The 26,588-nt window shown below is 41.5% G+C and overlaps 1 protein-coding gene across 4 annotated transcripts; it reads right to left on the bottom strand.

Moving 5' to 3' along the window:
- Positions 1 to 6,028: 6,028 nt before the first annotated feature.
- RAD17 (RAD17 checkpoint clamp loader component) lies at positions 6,029 to 26,527 on the bottom strand. 4 transcript variants are annotated; one of them, XM_062018964.1, is made up of 16 exons: positions 26,369 to 26,527; positions 24,542 to 24,820; positions 23,463 to 23,546; positions 21,459 to 21,615; positions 20,851 to 20,987; positions 19,787 to 19,839; positions 19,559 to 19,684; positions 19,409 to 19,478; positions 18,660 to 18,771; positions 16,107 to 16,301; positions 14,207 to 14,292; positions 13,531 to 13,677; positions 11,224 to 11,370; positions 10,334 to 10,454; positions 8,459 to 8,516; positions 6,029 to 7,350 (listed from the first exon to the last, which is right to left on the bottom strand). In XM_062018964.1, the coding sequence occupies exons 1-16, from the start codon at positions 26,408 to 26,410 to the stop codon at positions 7,077 to 7,079; spliced, it is 2,088 nt and encodes a 695-aa protein (XP_061874948.1). In that variant the 5' UTR covers positions 26,411 to 26,527; the 3' UTR covers positions 6,029 to 7,076. The 4 variants fall into 4 exon arrangements, with proteins under 4 accessions (XP_061874948.1, XP_061874950.1, XP_061874951.1 ...); XM_062018967.1 differs by lacking the exon at positions 6,029 to 7,350 and adding an exon at positions 7,358 to 8,034; XM_062018966.1 differs by lacking the exon at positions 13,531 to 13,677.
- Between the last annotated feature and the right edge of the window lie 61 nt (positions 26,528 to 26,588).

Genomic DNA, 26,588 nt, shown 5'->3' with positions numbered 1-26,588 from the left:
CTCATGAGGTTCAACAAGGACAAGTGCAGAGTCCTGCACCTGGAGAGGAACAACCCCATGCACCAGTACAGGCTGGGGACTGACCTGCTGGAGAGCAGCTCTGCAGAGAGAGACCTGGGAGTGCTGGTTGATAATAAAGTAAACATGAGCCAGCCATGTGCTCTCGTGGCCAAGAAGGCCAATGGCATCCTGGGATGCATCAAGAAGAGTGTGGCCAGCAGGTCAAGGGAGGTTCTGCTCCCCCTTTACTCTGCCCTGGTGAGGCCTCATGCGGAGCAGCAACTCTGTTAGAAGCACACCTCCACCTCACAAGTACACTGAAGGTTAGAAATTTCCTTCCCCTGGCCCGCCCAACCCCAAATCTGTAATTTGACCTTTGAGTTGAGAGGAAGAAATAAATGACTCTACTGTCTGCTACAGTATCCGACTACCTCAGTGTAAGGTACTTTCAAGTCTTTACTTTTTGAACTGGAACCTACTTGTGACCAAGGCTACAGTGAGGACATCACCAGCATCTAAAGAACATGTGCAGAACCAGAGGCTGAAATACAAGTGCAGGAGTGCAGTTTTACCACATCATAACACGGAGATCAGAAGATGTAAGACAGTAAAGGAGTTTTGGTTGTGACCAAGAACACCCTCAGCAAAACCAATGAGACTTTATAATGCTAAATTCTTCCTACTCCTTCTAGTGGCGAGGTGTAAGAGACTCATTTGCACTGTTTACCATTACGATATTTACTGTTTCACTGAACACTGACATGGAAAATGTCTTATGGGATTCCATATGCACTTTCTAGTCAATTTGTGTGACCTTGCAAATTCTGTGTTACAAGTACTTAAAAGACAATGGACAGTAAATCCACAAATTACAGCCTTTTCCTAAGGAGGAAAACTGTCAGGTTGTTTCAAAACTGTTTCTTAGCTACCTAAATTATAATTGCAGCCACTTAAAATGCTGCAGAGTTCCTAAAGTGGAATGAATTTCTGAGTGCTGAGGTCTGAGGCCACACACCAGAGGGTGACAAATCACTATCAGTTATCTACAAGGGAGGAACAGGAACCATCTGGAGATAGAGATAGGAATGAGAAAATGCCACACTCAAATATTACGACTGGACCAAACCCTTGCAAGAGCTGGGTACTGGAACTTGGCATTTCTAGGGTAGAGTAACCCAGGACTTTCTCGATTTGGATGACTCTTGTGAGAGGGGGTCCAGCTCGAGCTGTAGGAAACCAGTTCCGTACCAATTCTGTGCGGTCAGAGGCTGAGATTGGATCCAGACATAGCTGGACTCCTCTTGGAAGGCACTTACAAAGCAAGGGGAAACAGTCCAAACCTCCTGTTATGGTGGGAGAAGCCCTCTTGGAAACTCCTACAAAAACAGGGAAGCTCAGAGCTCTTCAAAAGGCGCGAGACTGAGGTTTGGTGTGCACAAAGCCTCACATTCACCTCTTCAGCCCATTAATGGTTTATTATTCATTTATTATTCTTTTCCTTTCTCCTCTCTACAGTCACACCAAAGGGATGCGTCAGTCTGTTGCTATCTGACAGGTACCTGGAGAGAAAAAGCACCCTTTGCCCAATTCCAGTTAGCCGGGGAGGAGTCAAGAATAGGCAGCAACAAGGGTGGGTTTTCCCTCCTGATTGCATATACTATGAGCTACAAGAAACATCGACAGCCTGAAAGAAATACTTCCGTGGAGACCCACAGCTGAACGTTCTCATCACAAGGATTGCACTTACGTGAGACTCGGCTAGTAGCCAGCTCCATTACCACTACTTGTGATTTCTAAAAGTACAGATTGAGAAGGAACTGGATAAAGCTTCCACTGCAAGGGGTTTTACAGAAATCCTCATGAAGTGCATGTCCCCAAAGCCTGGCACATTTCTTCTCCATCACTCACAAGTGTAGATCTTTCTCCTTATCATCCTTATGACTGTCTTCTCTGCTTTTGACAATGGCAGTTAGCTCACAGTCCCAAAAGCAGGACTTAAGCACAAAAATGAAAAAGCCCAACATACCTCTCAACCCACAACAAATGCAGACATGGTGGAAGACAGCTTCTGCATTCATTTGCCAGAAACTGACATTTTCACCAGCAACATGCATGAGAAGAAAACATTGCCTGCTGCCTCTACTGTTTGCCTCACAGCCCCAACCAGTGTTTATCCAAGACATATTTATGTGCAAAGAAAAGGCAGGTGGCAATATCTGTAACTAGGCTGAACCTGAAGATTCATACTGAGCTGAAATGATGCATCAACTCTTTTGCTATAAGCTGCTTTAAGCCCTTCACCCGGATGTCAACCATCAGGACACTTGCCAGTGATGCAGGCTAAGAAATTGGCATGTTAAGATGGTCAGGAAACAACAGAAACCAAGAGCACTGCCACCCACCACACACTCAGATCACAAAAACCCTTTTTGTCGTGCTTTCTTCTTGCTTTCAAACTCCAGACTGCTAATGGTGTGTTTCAACATATGGATCCCTGTCCTCCTATGTCCTCAGCCTCACAGCAACCCACCACAGCAGAAATAATAAAATCAGGACTGAGTCCATTTGTCCTTTCCTGCAGTAGTGAAAGGAGCACAGTGCACTTGAGTAAAAACGCTGCATTCAGATGCATTCACCATCAGGTTCAGCCCTGTTTGAATCCGTCCCCTCCAGAGATCTCTAAGCCTGCAAATACTCAACATAACAAACATTTGAAGCATCAATTCTTCACTAATGTTCAGATTTAATCCCTTTTTGCAACTCAGTTCTACACTGGACAGAGCACTCGGGTTGGTTCCGACAACATGGCTTCATCTGGAGACGTGTGAAAGAAGTACCAAACTCCAGAATGCTTCCAAGCAGCTTCCTCAGTCCGTCTTCTACCAGACAGCAACAGATGTTGTGTTTTAGGCCCAGCCAGGTACAACAGACCATGATCAGACTTACGTATCACAGACTTTGAAATTCCCCAAGGACAGGGAGAGTTTAATGGCTGCTTACGGTCTGGGACAAAACAGACAAGGCTACTCAGCTTGGGGAAGAAAAGGAAACTTAAATGAATCCACCTCCAACCAAAACATGATAAACAGAAATATCCAAATGAAAAACAATTTGGAGTAGGATTCGTGTCCTGCTTCTTGACTAAACAGTTATCAGAGGCCTGCTAATGCCTCCGTGGCCGCTTGCAGGGCCAGTGAGAGTCCTGGATGCTGCAATCTGTCTCCTCTGGGGGTCGAGGTCCCTTGCCTCTGGGGGGTTGCTGCAGTCTTCCCCTGTACGAGCAGTCTCTGGCCTGTCTGGGAACAGAGGGGCTGCGACTGCAGCCGTGGGCAGAGGGTCCTGCTGCCACCTCTTCACTGGGCTCTCACTGCGTGACTCGGCAGCCTTCTGGCTGTTCTGATGCCTCTGATGTGCTGATTTGATCCTTCCCCTCATAAGCTGAGCAGGTCTTGGAGGCCATGTTGGAGTCTGGAGTATCTCTGGACTGTCACCTTGTGCAGCAGCAGCTTGTGGAGCTACAGCTGGCTGTGAGGATGTCCAGAGTAAGCTATCCTGGCTGCTGCGGTTCCTCTTCTTTGGGAGTTGCTGGGGACTCCTCCTGCACAAGCCATCCCTGGCCCATCTGGGAGAACAGGGGCTGCAGCTGCCATCAGAGCATTTTTCTACTCTTCCTACCTGGCTGCTGGATTCTGGGCCCTCTATGGGTGGTGTGGTGGCATGCCACGAAGTTTTCGGCTCTTGGCCTGAAAAACCCAGGCTCAAAGCCTGAAACCCAGGCACGAAGCCTGAAACCCAGGCACGAAGCCTGAAAAACCCAGGCACGAAGGCCTGAAGCCCAGGCACACAGCCTGAAACCCAGGCACGAAGCCTGAAACCCACGCACAAAGGCCTGAAACCCAGGCACAAAGCCTGAAACCCAGGCACGAAGCCTGAAAAACCCAGGCACGAAGCCTGAAAAACCCAGGCACGAAGGCCTGAAACCCAGGCACGAAGGCCTGAAGCCCAGGCACAAAGCCTGAAACCCAGGCACGAAGCCTGAAACCCAGGCACAAAGGCCTGAAACCCAGGCACGAAGCCTGAAACCCAGGCACGAAGCCTGAAAAACCCAGGCACGAAGGCCTGAAGCCCAGGCACAAAGCCTGAAACCCAGGCACGAAGCCTGAAACCCAGGCACGAAGCCTGAAACCCAGTGTGAAAACCCAGTGTGAAATTTCAGTGTGAAAACATGCTGGATCCAACTGCAGAGAGAGCTACTGCCCTGTAAGGCACGATTGTGTGACCTATACCAGGCTGTGTTTACACCAAATACACCATACACATACGTTTGCAGCTGGAGCAGTGCATCTCACCATGCTGGTTCCCTGCCATGGTTTAGCGAGGAGCTGCTTTTGCTTGGTAACAGGGGAGGGTGTTGCAGTGAAGACCAGTAAAGAGTTCTCAGACTTTCTTTCAGCTCTTGGGTCCAGACCCACCTCCAGCCTGGCTGGGCCAATCTAGCACCTCGGCAATTATTATTTAAGGATGGGAATTTGAAGTGCTTAGGAGGAGGTGTAAGAGTGATACAAGATGGAGCCAACCATGCGGACCCGAGTCAGAGGAGGAAGGAAGGCGGAGCACCAGACCAGAGACACCTCTGCAAGCTGTGGTGAGAACACAGGCTGTGCCCCTGCAACCCGTGGAGGGCAATGGCAGGACTGAGAGCCACCAGCAGCTCCGTTTGAGTGCGCCCGGACAGGCGAGAGACTGTGTGAGGTGGCAGCCATGGCACAGGCCGTGCTGGAGGGCCTGCGGGCTGCAGAGCAGCCCCACACGAGAGGCAGAGAGGAGCTGCAGCCTTTGGGATGAACACACGTGCAGGGCTGCCGTGTGTGTGAGGTACCCCACGGACGTGCAGGGAGGATGGGTGCAGAGTTGGTTTTAGTAATGGATTTTGTTGGCAGGGTATGGAGGAAAGCAAAGAACTACTAGTAGTAAACTGGATCAAGACCCAAGAGGTTGTTCCTCCTGAATGTCCCACACAATGGACATGAAGCAGTCCCATTTGCTGACAGAAAGAGCTTTTTCGCTCAGGCCCACAGTTTGCAGGAATTTTCAGTTCATCTCTGGAGAACTTTGCTGTTAGACAAGATGGAAAATATTTTTCTAAATAACTGTTCCCCAGAGGAGGGATGTCAGAGAAGACCATGACAACCAAAGGTTTGTCTTCCCAGCTGGGCGATGGCTGATGCAGTAGGCACGTGCATCCAGCACTGTGCTTACTCTACATCGCATGGTAGCAATGTGTTGTCTGTACTGCACACATCCTGAATCACAACTAGACTTAAGAGAGTGTATTGGATGCATTCAAGCTGGAGCCATAGGCATTTCCCAAAGGCTATTGAAACGGCCACACCAAAAAAAACAAAAAAGCATCTTCTCTTTTTGGAGTACTCCCTAATGACTTTCCTCAGTCCCATTTGAAGATCACTTCTCTTCTTTCTCCTGCCTTGTAGCTAGGGTAACTGAGGGAGCTTAAATGGACTCTTCCACTCCCTAGAGATCAGTAGGAGGGCGGGCTGTAGCACTGACACTCATACCTGCTTGCAGGTACATAAGCTTAACAACTGCCAGCATTTCTCTTACTTGGGAGCTGATTTAATGTTAATTTGTCAGTCTCTAATAAGGTGTTGTCAGTTCCACAACAGATTACTGAAGAGAATAATGTCTTTTTTTCTTTTTTTGCAGTGTTTCCGTTTGAAGGAGGTTTTACACAAATTACTCCTAACACCCATGTGATTACCCAGGGCCCAACTGATTCTTGCAGCACCTGTTTCTGATAATTGGAAGTAGTTTGCCAGCTGCATTAACTTGTCCCTACCATCTTCATTCAAGTTGGCTGGTCCAAGCCACATTTGTGCCTACAGGGCACCAACAGCCAAAACTAGTTTGACTTTGCTCTAATGCGTATAGATGTAACAGAATTTAAGAACTGAGGGAGACACTTCCCTCTTCAAAATCAAACAATAGCTACAGATGGAAAGACTACACCTTGAGAGAAGACAAATCTGGAGTTTTTAATAGCAGCATTAATTCCAAGGTTATGGTGGATAAACATGTATTTTTCTACTGAACTTTGGATATAAGTGATAGAGAAATGCAAACATACATTACACATTCAAAGTTGGTTTTGTGTTTTTTTTTTCTTATTCCTGTGGTACCACTAACCACAGCAATGTGCTAGATTAGTTTGCATGGAACAAACCCTGTCACAGAAAAATGCTGAAGTGCTAAACAGCCTATTCAGATAACCACAGCACACTTCTGGCGTGATAGTTACCAAACACAGGATTACTCTTTCCCCCAGCACAACTGCCATTTAATGAGAATAACTGCACTCTACACCTTTAACTTTCTACAGCATACAAAGGGCAAGGAGGACTTGCCCTTGATGGCTATATTTTTCCTTCCATAAGTCATGAAACTATCTTTCAAAAAGGAATGCAAAATAATCAGTTGTAACAACACATGTTCAGCTTACTTACACAGAAAAATCTGTGGCAATGTACAAGGCATTATGTGTTTTATTTACATCATCAGTGTGAGATATCAAACTTTTTACATGTGCACTTCCATCTGTTCTTTCATAAAGGACAAGCTTCCAAACAGCCACTTTTTTGAAGGTATGACTTTTAATAAAACCTTCAAAGCTGGCAACTTATCAAACATGTACTCAGGAAACACACTGTACAATTCCAAAGTAAATTAAAATGTGTAAAAATAAAAATAACTTATGTGACACTACATACCTACAGTCTCTTTCAAACTAATTTCAATCCCCATTTATCATTCTTTTCTTATGAACAGAGATACTGTTTCATGGCTCAGGAGAGGCAAGGAGTAGCTTGTAATTCAGCTCACATCTAGCCCTGCAAAGTTAAGAGGAAGCTGAGGAGTTGTCTTGATGTTAACACAGCATGTTTAAGACTTGGCCTCCTAGCCTAAGTAGCTAAAGCAGTACTTTTGTGCAGATCATACTCTCTTTAGCAAAGGCCTTTGTAGCCTGTTAATCCATTAAGGTAGTTCGTATTTAGATGTTCTCAGGCACTATCATACTCCTCTATTTTTAATTCTTCTTCCTCTATGATTGCTTGAGCTGCAACAGGCTGAGGCTGACTGCAGGGCAGTTCACTTCCACTGCACTGGCTGGAAGAAAGAGGGAACCCATCCGATTCATTCTCACAGGTTCCGTTTGTCTCCACGTGCGCAGCCACAGCCGCCTCCACCACACACGCATCGCCATGGTCCCCCTCCGGGCCAACAAACAAGTCTGGTATCCCAGGATCCTTATCAGTAAGCATTTCAAGCTTTAACCTGTAAAAATTATCATTGTAAGTTACTATGAAAAAAGTCTGCTCTCTCATAGAGAAGCAGCAACAGACTGCCCATGTACCACACAAGTCACCCTTCCCCACTGGTGCTTAACAGCTTTCAGATCTTCTGGCAGCAGTTCCACCAATCACAGCTAATCCATGCCATGCACATCCCGTGCTTACACCACTGCCTTCGGTATCGCGCTATTCCAGCTCCATGCACACCTTCCAGGCACCCATACTTGCACCCAGCACTCCAAGCAACACAGCTGACCTGGCAGCCTATGGCAGACACCGGAGTTCCTCCTGCCCTGCACAGCCCCAAACCACTGCTGCAGTGCAATCCAGGTCACAATTCTGCAGAGTCACTTGTCCACGACCCCTTGTTGCTGCTTCTTTATGGTGACAGTGCTTTTGCTGAACTTTCCTCATGTACATGAACGGCTAACAACTATGCTACCAAGAACAGCCCCTGGTACATCAGACCCTTTCCAGGCAAAGCCAAAATCAGCATCAGTATGTTACAATATTCCTTTATTATTTTTCCCACTTTACATAGGAATAACAAAAACTTATGCAGTTTTGTCAAACTCATCCTGACACCAGCTCCAGTTGATCAAACACCATGCACTCAGCTCGATGCCAGTTTCCTTACTACAGTACCATTACCATTGCATTAACAAATCTAATGGAAAATAAATATTTATTCACGTCAGGTCTAGGTCAGAGAGCTCACATTTGGTACAACACAAAAGAAAGCTAAGCAAGGATTAAAAGCAAGATTATAGTAAGGTGCTGCTACTAACACTGTAATGATAAATAGAACTGGAAAATTGATAAACTGAACTGGAAAATTTTTTAACAGACAAAATATAACATGATCATGCTGGGAGTGAGAGAAAATGTCATATCACAGATATACACTGAAGATGTTTCTCTACAAAAGGGCTCTTTTCCAAAAGGAGAGAAAACAGAGAGAGAGAACAGAGAGAAAGAACAGGGAGAGAGAGCACACACAGAGAGAGAGAAAGAACAGAGAGAATGGAGAGAGAAAACAGAGAGAGAAAAGTATCTTATGTTCTTTAAGAAAAGACAGAAGTCAAGTTTACCTCCCAAAATGTCTTTTCAGCGGCAGCCTCCCAATGTCTTGGATAAAAGCAATCTGAGCTGAGAACCAAGAATCACCAGTGTCATATTGGGTAAATTATAATGCACTTACAAATAAGCATACTGGAAAATAAATAATGTGTAAGTTTAGTCAGGTGTTCCTGTATACATTTGCAATATTTTGGATACCAAAACACTGCACACTTGTGTATGGGTTTGGGTTGAGTTTTTTTCAGACTTTTTGCTACCTTACCACAATGTATTTACAGATGGCCTACACATTAAAAAAAAAATCCCTGACATTCATCAACTGTGCATTTACAATGTAAATTTAATATTCCATTAATCCTGATATCAAGGTGTTAGTTAAGACAGGAAGCCTTTTATTAGAAGTAATCAACGTAACATAAGTCACTCAGCTGCCTAAATGGTCATTTACATATGAACTGTCTATTGGATTATCTCAGGTTACACATTTTTTAAATGCACTTGGATTTTGTTTACATTATCTGGAAAAGGCTTTTTAAAGCTGTTTAAGTCTGTTGATGTTACAAGAAAGGGATCAGTAAGCAAGGAGGACCTAGCTAATATTCCCTACTCAGTTTCCAAGTCTTCTCACCAGATCCTCTAGTAGATTTAAAAGAATTTCTAAGCCTAAGAGAACAACTTAATTAGTAACATTTAATAAACAATTAATGAGTAGAAAGTGGTGCAAACAGTATGAGGTAATAGTTAAATCTCGGAATGGAAAAAAGTTGCCAATACTCTTCTGCATAGATCTGTGCTAAGACCCGTGCTTATCCAGTACATTCTTCAAAATAACTCTGTGAAACAAAATGAGGTGAAGAGTGGGATAAGGAAGTCTGCCAATGCCACTGAGACAGACAAGATACTAAGCATGTGAGCAGACAGAAAACACTATGCAAGGACCTTAAGAGTAAGAGAGAAACATGATAAAATTCAGAACTACACAGACACCCGAAATCCATGCAGTAATAAAAGGGGAAAAATATTTAAAATACTCCAACATGAGGACTCTGTCTTACATGTTTATAGAGCATCATAGACACCTCATTTGTACCATGAGAGATACTTACTTTAATCCTTTCCATTACGTAAGTTTCAAAAATGTTCTCAATGTTTTAGCAAACCTGGCAGGATAGCTTTAATTTTGGCTGTTAAGCTTTTAGATATCAGTTATATGTATATACCATAAACATTTTCTTCACGGAGGGATATGCACAGACAGTTGCCCTGGTTTCAACTGGGATAGACTTAATTTTCTCCCTAGCAGCTGCTGCAGTGCTGTGAGAGATGAGTCCTGATAACACACTGATATTTTGGCTGTTGCAAAGCAGCACTTATTCCAAGTCAAAGACTTTTCAGTTTCCCATACTCTGTCAGCAAGTGGGTGCACAAGAAGCTGGGAAGTGACATGGCCAGGACAGTTAACAAGTACTAGCCACATGGTTATTGCAAACCAATGTATATCATGCCTAGTATATAAACTGGAGGGAATTGTTGGGGAGGGGCGATCAGCCAGTTGGTGGCGAGCAATTACACTGGGCATCACTTGTCTTTCCTTGGGTTTCCTTTCTCTCTCTTTTTTGTTATATTCCTTTTCATTACTATTATTATATTTTATTTCATTTTAGCTATTAAATTGTTGTTATCCTAATCCACAAGTTTCACTTTTTTCAGTTCTCCTCCCCAGCCCACTGGGAGTGGGTGGGAGTGAGTGAGCAACTGTGTTGTGCTCAGCTGCAGGCTAGGGGTAAGCTCATTCAACAGCATTGACACTTTGGGCTCCAAATTTTTTCAGTAGGCTTTAATGACAAAACAAAGAGTCTAACAATCAAGACTTACACCCATCTTACCTTGGTTTCTCATTGGATTTGCTAACATAGCAAGATAAGGCAACAACTCTGTCTGAAGACACTCGGGTGGTAAACAGAAGCTTGAAAAGAGAGATTTTGCAGCAAGGCAGTTCTCTTGATACTGTAAAAGTTGAGGGGAAAAAACCCCATATTTGTTAAAAACCTAGTAAATAATTATTAATGTAGATATTCTCTACCATGAACAACAGACTTTCTTCCTGCCTGCTGGGTGATTACTCCTAAGTTACTGAAGAGCAAAACCAGAAAAAAAGGATAAGCAGATAGAGTTAACATAAGCAGATCATAAAAACAGTAAATGTCTTTTTTTTCCCTTTTTCTCAGATTTAAAATTTCCACAAAATTTTTATCCCTTGATTACAGAATTCCCCACCCATCCAGGTCAATATTTGTTGCCAGATACATTTGAACTAATACTTCTTCTGCTGTAAGAAATTGCCAAGAGCTTTGGTGTCTCATGAACACGCAACTTTTTATAAGCACATAAAATATAACACCAGAAATTTGTTGAATTTACACAACAGTTTAATGTGATGTAAAATGGTCAAAAACTTAAACTTACTTTTAGGAATACTTTATAGTATTTCAGCAATAATTGTGTCTCTTAGCTTGGCAGTAAGACTCTCCCAGCAGTATGACAATTTGGACACAGGAATCAAACTTTGTGAGAGGCCTTCAATTTATTTTTGCATTAAAGGCATAACACAAATCTAACCCTTCAAGCAAATTCCCTTCAGAAGTAGCTTATATTAAAATAGGATATTTGTCAAGTTTAGAACTGTGAGCAAATCTGCTACAAATGACTACTCGAATGTCATAGATTAAAATTAAAACAAAAAAATACAAAAACCCCCCAAAACCCAGGCATTTACCTTTTTATTGATAAAAAACCACTGGGGTTTATGTAAAGGCCGGAAGCCCATCCCTCCTTGGTGATGGGCAAAGGCTCTGGACGTGTTTGAATGTATCACCCCTCGGGTAGCCACAGATGCACTGTATTTTTCCATCACAAGACGTGTCTAAGAGAGAAATTCAGTGTTATCTGCACTCAAAGTCTCTGTAGAGTACATGCCATTTGAACTAAAATACACTCTGTAATCACAGTGACACAACATGCCCAGAATATGTTTAGATTAGTGTGAAACTTAAAGCAGCTGAGTGAAAAAGTTACCTCAATTACTTCTGGGAAAAGGCATACAGACTCTACCACATTTTTAGCATAATTATGTTCCACGTAAAAATACATTGTAGAATCTTTTACAAACACCATAAATCACTGTAATAAAATACTGACAGAAGCTGGACAAAAAGTTGGACTTTTATCTTTTAACCCTCAGGAAGCCCAGTCTGACAAGGATAACACGATGGCCAGGACAGCAGAGGACTTGCCCTGGGTGGAAGAGGAAGAGGTTAAAGACTTGTTGGCCAAGCTTAAGGCTCGTAAGTCAATGGGTCCTGATGGGATGCATCCTAGAGTGCTGAGGGAGCTGGCTGATGTGATTGCTAAGCCTCTCTCTATCATTTTTGAACAATCATGGAGGACAGGTAAGGTGCCTGAGGACTGGAGAAAGGCCAATGTCACTCCAGTCCTCAAAAAGGGTAGGAAGGATGACCCAGGAAACTACAGGCTGGTCAGCCTCACCTCCATCCCTGGAAAGGTGATGGAACAACTCATCCTGAATGTAATCACTGAACATATGAAAGAAAAGATGGTTATCGGGGGAGTCAACGTGGCTTCACCAAGGGGAAATCCTGCTTGACCAACCTGATATCCTTCTATGAGTGCATAACCGGCTGGCTAGATGAGGGGAGAGCAGTGGATGTCATTTACCTTGGCTTCAGCAAGGCTTTTGACACTGTTTCCCACAACATCCTCATCAGAAAGCTCAGGCAGTATGGATTGGATGAGTGCACAGTGAGGTGGATTGAGAGCTGGCTGAATGACAGAGCCCAGAGGGTGGTGATCAATGGCACAGAATCGAGTTGGAGGCCTGTGGCCAGTGGAGGTCCACAGGGATCGATTCTGGGGCCAGTCTTGTTCAACATCTTCATCAACGACCTGGATGAGGGGACTGAGGGTACCCTCAGCAAGTTGGCTGATGCCACCAAACTGGGAGGACTGGCTGATTCCCCAGAAGGCTGTGCTGCCATTCAGTGGGATCTCGACTGGCTCGAGAGTTGGGCAGAGAGAAACCTCATGAGGTTCAACAAGGACAAGTGCAGAGTCCTGCACCTGGGAAGGAACAACCCCATGCACCAGTACAGGCTGGGGACTGACCTGCTGGAGAGCAGCTCTTCAGAGAGAGAGACCTGGGAGTCCTAATTGATAATAAGCTAAATATGAGCCAGCAATGTGCCCTCATGGCCAAGAAGGCCAATGGCATCCTGGGCTGCACCAAGAAGAGTGTGGCCAGCAGGTCAAGGGAGGTTCTTCTCCCTCTCTACTCTGCCCTGATGAGGCCTCATCTGGAGTCCTGTGTCCAGTTCTGAGCTCCTCAACTCAAGAGGGACAGGGAATTTCTGGAGAGAGTCCAGTGCAGGGCCACCAAGATGATCAGGGGACTGGAACATCTTTCATATGAGGAAAGGCTGCGGGTACTGGGGCTGTTTACTCTGGAGAAGAGGAGACTGAGGGGAGATCTTATTAACAATTATAAATATCTAAAGAGTGGGTGTCAGGAGGTTGGGATGTCCCTTTTTTCTATAGCAGATATTAACAGGACAAGGGGTAATGGGATGAAGCTGGAACACAAAAAGTTCCACTTAAACATAAGAAAAAACTATTTCACTGTTCAGGTGAGGGAGCCCTGGCACAGGCTGCCCAGAGGGGTTGTGGACTTTCCTTCTTGGGAGGTCTTCAAGACCCGCCTGGACACGTTCCTATGCGACCTGATCTAGGTGACCCTGCTTCTGCAGGGATGTTGGACTAGATGATCTCTAAAGGTCCCTTCCAACCCCTGCCATTCTATGATTCTATGATCTTTTCTATAACTGATGTACTTCAACATTCATTAACAGTTCACTGTCACCTATACTGTAAGTTTGAAGTGATACAGCTTAGTTCCTATTGTCTTGTAAGAAAATTGCGTTCTACCATTCATGAACAGAGAAAAATGTAGAAGCTCAATGTCAAGAGTTTAAAAAAAGAAGTATATGTGTATAATAAAAATGACACTTACACTCCAGTTACTGCAAAGGACATCAGCGGTACTCAAATATTCACTGGCTCTCACTACATCATCTATATCCAAAAAAAAATCTACATAGTTCTGATGAAGGTATAAATTAAACATGCTTCCAGACATATGTGATTTTTCCACAATATCCTATTAGGAAACAAAGAAGTTGAAGGTTTACACAGCATATATGGAAAAGCATCCTGTAAAAGCTACGATACATTTAGAAGATTAGGGAGCTGGCATGCATGATCTACAGTGACATCTATCACAAAAGGGAGCTGGTTTGCTCCCAGAGAAGACTGATGAGGATGGAGTGGCAGAAGCCGTTGCTGTTTCAGCTTTCTTAATCGGTGGTAATGGCAATGCACAGCAAAAGGATGAGAGCTAACAATCTCAGATTGCAGCAAGGGAAAGTCCACCTTCCACCACAAGAGATGTGACATGATCTCCTTAAAGAGACTCAAAACTCAACAGACCAGGAGCCTGGGAACCTAATCTATCTTTGAAGCTGGCCTCCAGAGATCCCTTCTAGATTAATTGTTCTGTAACTCAGATTGAATACATATAGATTAAGACCAGTGACAAAACCACTATGCTTGAGAATTCACATCAACAATCACTTAAGAGTTTGTTTTGTTTTTTTCAAACCAAACTGGAATCAAGTAGTCAGATGTACCTCAGGCTGAATAAGCAAGGTGTCTCGACGGTATTCTGATAAGTGAGCAGGCAGATGAGGAAATTCTGATTCTGACACTGGTTCTCCTACAAAGGATTTTACAATCTTTAGTTTTTTAGTATCAGAAATGTTCTTATATTTCTACACATAATCAGAAGAGTCAGAAGAAAAAAAAAGACACATATTTCAAATTAAATATTCAAAATTAGACTAAAAATTAAACATGACCCAGAACAGAGATGCAAAGAGTCATTTTTGCATACAAAGATCACCATTTTTAGCAACTGTCAACTCTACCAGCAACTAGATTACACCATTTTCAGTTCCCAGAAAGCTCTTGATGTAGGCCTAAATACTTACAGTCAATATTACATAATAAACAACACACAATTAGTTACATTACACTTCATATAACAGATTTTATTCCCTCATCTATTTCTCCTCAGTTGATTCTGAAACTGATATTGTGAATTATTACCAAAATGTGGACAGACAATGATATTATGGATCCTGATTTAGGCAAGTGCAGATAGTACTATTTTAATAACTACCAAATGCTTATGAATTAGTTTTTAAATGTTTAAAAAAACCCCAAGTACTGTAACCACACATAAGAAGCAGACAGGGTCTATACATTTACAGAACTTATAGAATCACAGAATCATTTCAGCTGGAAGAGACCTTTAAGATAATGATCTTAAAGTGAGTCCAGCTTTTGTCCCAGCCCTATCAACCACTAGACTATTTCCCTAAGTACAACATCCACCCGTCTCTTGAACACTTCCAAGGACTGTGACTCCACCAACTCCCTGGGCAGCCCATTCCAATGCCTGACAACCCTTTCAGTAAAGAAATTCCTCCTCCTATCCAGCCCGAACCTGCCCTGGCGTAACTAGAGGGCATCTCCTCTTGTTCTGTTGCTTGTTACTAGGGAGAACAGACCAACCCCTGCCTCGCTACAACTTCCTTTCAGGTAGTTGTAGAGAGCAATAAGGTCTCCCCTGAGCCTTCTTTTCTCCAGGCTAAACAACCCCAGATCTCTCAGCCATTCCTTATGTGAAATGTGCTCCAAATCCTTTACTAGCTTGGTAGCCCACCTCTGTATCCCCTCCAGCACCTCAATGTCTTTCTTGTAGAGAGGAGTCCAAAACTGGACACAGTATTTGAGATGCAGCCTCACCAAAGCCAAGTACAAGAGAATGACTATCTCCCTGCTCCTGCTGACAACACTGTTCCTGATCTAGGCCAGGATGCCATTGGCCTTCTTGGCCACCTGGGAACACTGCTGGCTCATGTTCAGCTATAAACTTTCAGTAGGATTAAGGTGGAAAGTATTTTCGAGAGGTAGAAAGGGAGACAGGGTATGACAAAGAAGTAGAAGAGGTTTTTGGGTCAGAAAGGAGACACCACATGTCTGTTAAAGACAAAAATAGAGTTGAGATAAAAAGTAGGGAGGAAAAGACAACAAATATACAAGTAAGGGAAGCAGTAGCTATGAGGCTGCAGGGCCGTTCCTTTAGGAATACAGATGAGTACAGAACGTAACTGTACAACAATGTATTATTCCGCACAAAAGCAAAATTTGCTTTGCTACAAAGCAACATATGTGCTGGCTACCTATTTAGCTTTGTGTGCATGACAGCTTGTGGACCTAACACAACTAGAGTTAAGTAATTTTACTACCTAAGTGTAGTACATCTCAATTAAACGTTTATTTACCCAGTAGATACAGGCAGCTGCAATCACAGCTACCACAAATTTCTATTACTGTTTTTATACTGCTGTTAATGACCAAACATGCAAGTTAAAGGCCATTCCAAGCCTTACTTCAGCAAATGTAGCTATTAGCATGTGACATGCTTTTCTCATTGAAAGGAAGAGTAAGTCAAAGTTTTCTTACTTTTACAGTAAATTATTTTCCCCAAAGCATGGAAAAGAAAGATGGATGCATCTTTGCCACCAATAGCTTGCATCTCCTGGTCTTCTTCAGTATCAGGTTTACTTTTCTTTCTTACTTTAGATACTGCTGCTGCTTCACACTTTAGTGCAGAGCTCCTTTTCTTCCGTGACCAAAACTCCTTCTCCAATGAGCAATCTATCAATAATAGCAAAAATAACATCAGGATAAGGTACACGAATCTAAAGACATTTACCATTATATTGCTAACATTTTAAACAAACAAAATATTTAAAAAAACCAAAACAACAAACAAACCAGAAAAAGGTTACATAAATAAGGGCACTAAGAGAAAACTCACTTAATTAGGAAGGCAACCCAGTCAGTTAAACTAGCATGCTTCCTTCCACTTCTGTCCCTTAAGACACAGCTAAGGTGCCAAGTACTTTGTCAAATAATAAGTATCTGTCTTGACAAAAAGAAGCTAGCATTCTTGCTTATTCATTGTAGCTCTGATGAACCCCCAAATGTGACTTTCTTAATAATTTCTTCTTTATAAGGTACAAATATACTTGTAAATATACTTTATAAGTGCAAATATACGTAAATTATATTTCAGTTACATTCTGTTCACTCAATTTACCTTATATTTGCATCATTTGTATAATATCCTCACTGAAACACAAGACTGTAAAGAAAACCTTTCATTTAGGTAATTCTTCCAACAGTTTACTAAGTTCCACAATGTTTGAGCTCCATCGAACAAAACTTTTCTTCTACTCAAATATAAAACTCAAAAATTCTCATCCACAATTTGATTTAGTGGCAGGTAAATGTCCTTATTAAATTAAAAGAAGTGATCTTTTAAGTATTTACCTTTCTCTTCTCCCAGAATTACCATATTACCCACTGGTACTAAAGTGAATGTATCAGTTGTGTTTACAGACATACACAAGTAAAGGAAGAAATTATATGAAAACTGTATTTTCAGATCAGCAAGGAGGTTGAGATCTGTCCAAAACTTGGAACGTATCACTAGGTGTCAATCATTTACCTAACTAAAACAAATTATAAACTAAAAAACTCCCACTAAACATGAAGTTCTTCTCAGTCTGTGAGAGAAAACGCAAGAAGAGAACATTCAGTATGGTACATGATTCTGAGATGTCATGTACAGAAGTAGCTGTAAAGCCATATGCCTTTTTCTCCCAAGCTCTCTTTATAACTCCCATGTTTTCAACATTTCCAAGGTAGTTTATTAAGAATTACATAAACTAGTCATTTTAATACTAGATTTTCGACAGTATGCAGAAGTTGCTTAGGATCTAGCAGTGGGCTACTGCAAACTTTTGTCATGTATACTCAACCTCCTACTTATTAACTTAGTGCTGTTATCGTCAACATGGTTTTACTAAGAGGAATTTATATATTTTTGTTCTGATTAATCCAGAACAATAAAAAGTTAGTATACTAGAAGACAATAGCCTAAGAATTTAGTTTTCACATTTGCAAGTTAAACCTAGTAAGCTGACTCTCTCTCTCATGTAATTTGAACAGACAAGTTAATCTCAATATACTCTAAAACTCAAACTACAACACAGACTTGAAACTACATTTAATCCTGCATTCCATGAGTATGTTTCCCATTTGCAAGGTAGATGGGAGAGAAAATGAGTAAAAGCAACAAGATCATCACTAGTTTTATGACACAGCAGAAGACAAGCGTTAAATTCACTCTTTCTAGGTTGACTACAAATGCTGGCACTACCAAATAGTTCTTAGAATGAACTATGCATGCCACAGTATTGCTTTTAAGAATCACAGATTATGGAGCTCATATATGTTGATTTCTTAACAATTATTGACTTCCAGTGCTTATAAAAGGACGTGACAAAGTCTCCTGTTTCCTTTCGATGTTTGAACACTTAAAATAAAACCAGAATAAGTCCAATCTGAGCACTGCCTAACCAAGTACTCTGAAGACTACTAAAACATGGAACTTCAAAGTTACCCTATTATATACTCGATAACTTCACAGTACGCTATGCCACCTCAGAGTTTTTCCATTTACCAACTGCTGTAGGAACTCCAAAGCAAAATAAATCATTATAGTAATGCTGTAAACAAAGTCCATGGGCTATTTCAGAATGTTTTAAGAGTAGGGATAAGGGAACAGAGAAGTGTAAAGAACCAAGCCATGAAAACATTCCTTTCAAATTAAGGTTACATCAAAAAAGCTTTGATTATTAAACACATACCAACAGCAAAGACATCCAGAAGAAGGCATTTCATTAAATTACATCAACACATACATAGCAGATGTTACTCAGTTTTAAGACTACATGTAACATTAATAAAACTGAATGGTTTCAGCTTAAAAACAAACAACAAAAGACACCAACAAGCAGCCATTTTGTGACTTTTATTCCTGCTCCAGAACAGCATATCAAAAATGTTCTACATAGTTCACTTAGCAGAGATGCAACAGTGAACCTAACATCTTTATGGCAGAAAGGGTCAGAATGTCATTCACTTTACAAAATCATAGGTATTTACCTTTCATAGATGAAAACTGAAGACTGTTTATTGCACTTCTTATATCACCTGAACAACCTTTGCAAAGCAACTCCAGAGACGTTCTATCAAGAGTATAACTCTTTTCTCTGTTCTACAAGGAAAAGCAACATTCGAAGCAATAAGAAAAAGTAGCAAAAGTAGTATTTGAATATTACTCTGGCTGGAGGTACCCACTTCTGACAGATACCATGAACAGACTATATGAGCACCCACTGTGTGCTCAAACCATGTAATACTCCTAACTTTAAAACATTTAATTCATTTAAGCACATTGCCACATTTCAGAAAGTAATAGTAAAGAGAATAACACATGTAATTCTTTGCAAGGTGTCACTCAATATTAGACTTGGTTGTATCCAAAACAGGGAACTATACAGACTTTAAGCTCATGACCTCTTCTGGCCTTGCTAGATACAATGAAAATTACTACTTCCATTCCTATTATTTGTTTCATAAATAAAATTTCTGTAAGAGATAGAAGAATTTTTAGATCTTTGAAGACTTAGACCAAGGATCAAGTAGAACTAACCTTAAAAACGAAACATCTTGCCAGTTTGTTCCTTGTTTTCTGTTGGGTGTGATTGGTAGGTTTTTTTGGAGGGTGTGGGGCTTTGCAATCAAAGATCAAAAAAATACAGTAACAAATACAAATAATATATTTCAGATACAGATATCCAAAATCTTTTGGTCCTAGCACTGCATAGAAGTTATCAGTTTTGACAACTTACCATACTAGCTTCCACTGCAGCTATTCGATTAAGAACTTTCATCATATTTGTTGGTGCAACAGGCTTGAAACTGTTGAATTTCATTTAAAAAAATAATTAGTTTCCAAGTTCATTATTTAAATCAAGTTTTAATAAACTACAAGATCTTACCTAATATTTGATATACGCAACTCTTCTAGAATTTCTGTTGGGAATAGTAACCTCTGGTTGCTGTCTCCACTGAAGTTATCTGAGATTATAAATATAAGGGGACATCTACTTGTACGAACAAATTTCCTAAATTGAAAAATAAGTAACTCTGATAAGAATCAAACTCCAGGTTACTGCAAGTGGCTAAAGCTCAGAAAAAAAACCCCAAAACACTAGCTTGCAACTGACCTGAGAATTTCATGTAGACTGCTAGGGTCTCGATAGAATTGATTAGGTATGTCCTATTGAAAACAAATGAACTGCTGTCATTACGTTCAGATGTAAACAGCCTCTCCCACAGACTGACTGTTACAGTATACTATGTTGCTACAGATATTGTTCCTCCTAGTTAGTTTTCTTTCAATTAAACAACTGAGGATAACCAGGGGCAAAAAAAACACCAAACAAAAAACAAAACACAAAGAAAAAACAGAACAAAGTGCAATATTTATTATGGGAAAAAAATTCTAAACCAAAACATTTTCCTTCTGACACTGATTTCTAAGAAGCAGCCTTGATTACATTGCCTGCTAGATGGTGTTATGAACAAGATAATCACTCAAGGTAGCAGTTCCACTGAAGAAGAGAGCAGGATACACTACCTGAGATACAAGAAGACCTACATGAGTCACTTTAGGGAGAAAAGTCACAGAAAACTATGTTTCCTAAATTCTGAAGTGCATTCCATTACTAAGGTTGAGTTTTTGCCTCACCTGTTCTTTTTCTTGCAAGTTTGCAGACAACTTGACTATCATAATTTATAAAATTCCTCTTAGACAACATGAAAAGCGAAGAAAGAAAATGCTATTGAAGCACTCCTGAATAAGTTAGAGAGACTATCTTCTCCAGTACCTCCCACTATAGCTTACAAATGCCCACACCTCTGCCCTAATTTACCACCTCACACAAGACCAGGGAATGCTAAATTTCAAATGCTTTCTGATTGTGTTAATTCTCAGGTATCTTCTACAGTCTCTTGCATCCTGAAGTAATGGGAATACTAAGTTCATTTTCCTCTTCTTCCTGTTTATAAGCACACATATTTCTAGAAATCTTATCATACAGAAACATGGGTATGACTTTTCATTATTGTTTTGGTCTACTTTTTGATACAACAGAGTATCAAAAACTCATCTGCAGTAAGGCAAACTAATTTTTTGCAACACAAATCCATCAGCTGAAGCTAGTTAGTATGTCAATATTACTATAAAAGATATTGTTTTCAAAGCAAGATTTCACACGTTTTCACTTACTTCAATAAGAATAAGCTTTTTATCATTTTCTGAGGACTCCCCAAGCATCTGGAGTTTGTTATACTTATTTGCTCTTAACAGAAAATCTTGAAAGAGAGCTGCTTGGGCCTGACTTGGAAACATATGAAAACTTGAGTCTGAAAAAGAAAACTAATTAAAAATACATATCCTGTATCATACCAAGTAGAATATAAATATGCACAAGACCTAATACCCATCCGTGCTGTTTTCTAAGAATAGCCATTGAGCACCAGCAGACAAACTCTTTGACAAAACACATGGCACATACAAGAAAATATTTACAGGGTAGAATTCAGCTGGAGACTGAAACAAAGAGAGACTTACCTGTTTTTATTTAATTGGCGCAAATTATATCCAGACTGTTACAAAGGTCTCTATGCTGATATGAATTGAAAATTATTTTGGAGTAAACACTGTTTAAAAAACTAAATCCCTTTTCAGATAAAAGCTAAACAAAGACTCTTTAATTAAACACTAAGAATCTGACTTCATATGTGACAAACATAAAAGAATAATACAGAATACAAAAATCACACGAGTCACTGTAAGGGGAAAAAAACAAAAGAAAAAAGCACCAAAATACATACCGTGGCCAAACTTATTCCTTAATTCTTCTTTTGTAAAGTCTAAAGATACTGGATTTGTCCACTCTTGCACCTGAACACCAAGGTCTTTTGCTACTATTTGTATAGTTGCAGTCTTTCCACACCCAGGAGGACCACTAAGCAGTAAAACAGAGCCACCCTGCCATGGAGGGGAAAGAAAAAATCTCAGACATAATAAAGATTGAAAGTTGGCTGAACACTGGTTGAACTTTTTCTGTAGTTTATCCAGTAACAATTCTCTACTCCCAAATAAAAAAAAAAAAGTTAAATATTTTGTGTTATTAATTTACCTGTTCAGTATTCAGATAGAAAGAGCTAGATATGAATTCTGAAAGCCTTATTCTCAGTTTTTAATGTATCCATTTAGGTAACTGCACAGTACTCCTCCAGGCTGAACAGCCCCAGATCCCACAGCCTTTTGTCATAAGGAAGATGCTCCAGTCCCCTGACCATCTTGGTGGCCCTGTGCTGGACTCTCTCCAAAAGTGTCCTGTGCCTCTTGAGCTGGGGAGCGCAGAATTGCTCCAGATGAGGCCTCACCAGGGCAGAGGAGGAGGGGAGGAGAACCTCTGTCAACCTGCTGGCCACACTCTTCTTGATGCATCCCAGGATGCCGTTGGCCTTCTTAGCCATGAGGGCACATTGCTGGCTCATGTTTAGTCTATTATCAACCAGCACTTCCAGGTCTCTCTCTGCAGAGTTGGGTGTCATCAGTGAACTTGCTGAGGGTACACATTGTGCCCTCATGCAGGTCGTTGATGAAGATATTGAATAAGACTGGCCCCCAAAAAGACCCTGTAGAACTTCACTGGCCACAGGCCTCCAACTTGACTCGGTGCCATTGATCACCACCCTCTGGGCCCTGTTATTCAGACAGTTTTTGATTCACCTCACTGTCCACTCATCTAAATCCACCATTTTGATGGTGTCAAAAGTCTCTGCTGAAGTCAAAGTAGAAAACATCCACTGCTCTCCCCTCATCTAGCCAGTCAGTTATACATATATAAGGCCATTAGGTTGGTCAAACAGGATTTCCCCATGGTGAATCCCGATAACCATCTTTTCCTTCATGTGTACTGAGATAGCATCCCCAGGATGAGCTGTTGCATCACCCTTCCAGGGATGGAGGTAAGGCTGACCAGTCTGTAATTTCCTGGGTCCTCCCTGCCTTTTTTGAAGACTGGAGTGACACTGGCCTTTCTCCAGTCCTCAAGCACCTCATCAGTCCTCCCAAGATTCTTCAAAAGAGATGCAAAGTGGTTTAGCAACCACATCAGCCAGCTCCCTCAGCATGCGTGGTGCATCCCATCAGGTCTCATAGGTTTATGAGTGTTAAGTTTGCCCAACAGGCCTCTAACCTCGTCCTCATCCATCAAGGGAAAGTCTTCCATTCTCCAGACTATTCTACTGTCTTCCAGTGACTGGGTTTCCCCAAGGCCAGCCTTGGCTCTAAAGACTGAAGCAAAGAAGGCATTCAGTAGTTCTGCCTTCTCTGTATCCTCCATCACCAAGATACCCTTCTTGCTCAGCAGTGAGTCCATATTCTCCCTAATCTTCCTTTTGCTACTGATGTACTTGAAAAAGTCCTTCTTGTTTCCCTTTACTTCTCCAGCCAGGTAAAGGCAAATTTACCAAGCTATAAAAAAATTAATAATTGAATTTATCTCAGTGGGCAAGAAAATGCAGTTACAAGCACACAGAGAAGAGGTATGGACTGGATGCTTGACAATAATGATTTTGTGCAAAACCAGCATCCACCTTTTAGCAGCATAAGCCTAAACTAAATGTACAAAGTCAATGTACAGACAAAAAAATGAGCATAAAAATGTAATGTGCATTCAACAGATTTCTTATAATGCAACAAATACATAAACACTACTTGTAAGTTAAGGTTTTTCTCTGAAATTAAAAAAACACCAAACCAAATCTGAGTCCGCCTCGCTGGTATGGTTTTACCTCTCTAGATGCTAATTTTAGCAAGATTACCTGCTTTGGCTGCCTCTGAAATGCGTGCATTTTTAACCAGCTTTCAACTTCCTCAATTTTCTTCTTTTGCACAGCGAGTTCATTCTAAAACAAGATTAGAATACGTGAAGTGTATATATACATCTCTTGGTTCTAGGACTGTAATTATGAGATTCACAATGGAATATATGCTAAAATATTAAGAGGCAGGTATGTATATGTTCCAGTTACATATCTTTTGTTATGTACAAGTAAGTGCAACAGTTACAGATAACTATTTTAATCTGTTTCCTCTGATAGCCAAACTTGCAGTTGGGAAGTAATGAATTCTTTACTATTCCTAAAGTAGCGACATTACAATCTTGCCTCTATGTCAGTAAGCTTTATTGTTATTGCTGGAACTGGCTCCTTTTCGGTTCTATTGACTCTAATACTACTTATGTGTTTAAAACTCCTTCAAATCAGCTCACTTATCTTCTAGCCTTGTAACTTAGTTCCTCTCCAGAGATGAGCTATTAAATATTTAAATATACATGCATTATACATCAAGCAGCACTCCAACCTGAGATGGTTAACAAACTGGGAAAAAGTTGTTTCAGGAACAGAGCTGGTGAAGACAGGTTTAACTCAGGTTTGAGGCATTTCTGTTTGAAGGCCTAAGGTAACACAGTACCTGCGACTCACAAAGTCACGCCTAAGATTCATCAAGCAAGGGAGACACCTAACTGCTATCAGAAGCATGCAAGATTATTTCTGTTCACTTTCCACTTTTTGAGCTGTGGATTCTCCTAGGAGTTGGAGCTGTCACATCTGTCTGAAATTCAGTAATGGATTCAAAAGTTTAGGAGTGAGTGTACAAGAAACAACTTCTCATCAGTAGCTTCATTTCCTCAGGAAGCCTGGGGAAAAATACATCACCTACAGATAAATAGCTCACTACAATCTTAACAGTAAATAAATCAAGCTAGTATTTTAATGCCCTAAAAATCAGAATATACTTACAACATAACCAATACAGATTAGAGGAAGAACAAGATGCCACATCATAACATTACACTAGAACATTACCACTATGTTAGCACTTGAAATAATCCTCATACCTGAGTTTCAGGTTTGTATCTATCTACCCACAGCTCATCTTGAGACTGGCTCCAGTTTTGCCTGGACTTGTTACAAGGCAGATCTACCAAAGATGACTTTGCTTTTTTTCTGGGAAGAACTTTGTCTTTGCTACTTTTTGTCACGGGAGACAGGTCTTTCTTCTTTTTGTGACGGTTTCTTCCAGACGTGCCTTCTAGTGGCTTCAAAGGAATGACAGGCGAAGAAATATTTGTGTTTCCAAAGAAGTCATCAAATGAATGTGAAAAACAATCTGTTACCTGGTAAAACACAAATGTTTTGCTATTAATGTAGCACTCTTCTCCTCTTAACTGACAACAGTTGTCTATAGAAAAAATTACTTTTATCAAGCATGTATATCTCACAGATGTAGAAAACTTAATTAGCATTGAAAGGTATCCTGCTATTTAGCAATAAATATGGACACAGGCTTTTCAATGTGTTAGCCAGAAGCTCTTTCACACACCTTATACATTATGATACTTTGCAGCAAATACTTAAATCAGAACAAGTTGAAAATTCAACAAACACATATTCAACCTAAGGAATTAAAACAGATGTAAGAATGAAAAATAGCATAAGCTTATTTATATGACTTTTAGATTAAGGTCAAGTTCATGTTACCTCTGCATAGCTTTCAATATATGGTTTTCTGGTTTGGGGTTTTTTTTTTTTAATATTTACTATGCAGCCATTTATGTTTAAAAGTTAGAAACAGACAACATAAAAATTATTTAGGCAGCACAACAAAATCAAGTATTTTTTTCTGTAGTGTCCAGGGACAGAACTAGCAGTAATGGACAAAAGCTAGAATACAAAAAGTTCCATTTAAACATAAAGAAAAACTTCTTTACTGTGAGTGTGATGAAGCCCTTGCACAGGCTGTCCAGATGGACTGTAGAGTCTCCTTCTCTGGAGGTTTTCAAAACCCACCTGGACATGTTCCTGAGTGACCAGACCTAGACGGACCTGTTTGAGCAGCGGGCTCGGTGATCTTTAGAAGTCCCTTCCAACCCCTACCATTCTGTGATTGTTATTTGTTTGCTGCACGAGGAAGCCTGGACTGATCTAGAATCAACTTCACATGCATCAGAAGTGTGTCTTTGTGAAACACGGAATAACACTGCTAATAGTGTCAATATTTAATATGGGATCTGAGAATTACACTGCTAGGCCAGCTGTACCAGAGGTGCTTTTCAGACTAGCTATGGTCCCCTAAAAACTATCCTGGCGAACGCATGCTCAAGCCTTCAGCATAGGAACTGTAACAGGTGACGTGCTGAAACACACTTCTGTGAAAGCAGGAGTAGCAAACTAAACCTGTTATTTCCAAAAAGCTTTGTAAATATCTGTCTCATAAACTACTGCAACAGACTATTACCAGACAAGAGATTATCCGAGAGTAATGGGCACTAGCAGCCGGGAAAGCAGATTTGTCTCTGCACGGTTTGCTTTGAACGTCATTCTGACAAGACCTATTTTCAGTTGAATTTGCGTATTTAGCAGCCGGCCTGATACTGCCGTATGAGTTGAAACTTTTTACACGTTGCACCAGTAAGAAAATAAACGTCTTACAGCCCCCTCCTCCCCAAAATAAAACAACTCAAACAACAAAACAGTAACAAACACGGAACTGTCAACAAAGACCAAGGCGTACTCGTGGGCCTAAAAGCACTGCTACCCGGAGCCGCCGGACTCTTCCCCAGGGCAGGCTTTCGGCTGCAACGGCTGGCGGCACGACGCCCAGGAGTCGCTAACCCTCGCGGGCCCTGGCCCCTGGCCCCTGCCCCCTGCCTTCCGCAGCCTACCTCCGCCGGGCCCGCCTGCCTCCCCGAGGCGCTCCCAGACATCCTGGGCCGCGGCAGAGCCCATCCGCCGCGCGGTGCCGCCGCGCCTGAGGGGACGGTCGCGGAGCAGCCGCTGCGGTCCCCAGGGGCCTCTCCCGTCCGCCGGCTCTCGGCTGTCGCCGGAGCGCCTGTCTGCCTGCCTGGGTAGCTGCCGGCCCATTGGGCAACGCGGTGACGCCAT

The sequence above is a fragment of the Colius striatus genome, chromosome Z, assembly GCF_028858725.1.
Source record: "Colius striatus isolate bColStr4 chromosome Z, bColStr4.1.hap1, whole genome shotgun sequence".
In the NCBI taxonomy this organism is placed as follows: Eukaryota; Metazoa; Chordata; class Aves; order Coliiformes; family Coliidae; genus Colius; species Colius striatus.
This window is presented reverse-complemented; position numbering and strand designations above follow the sequence as displayed.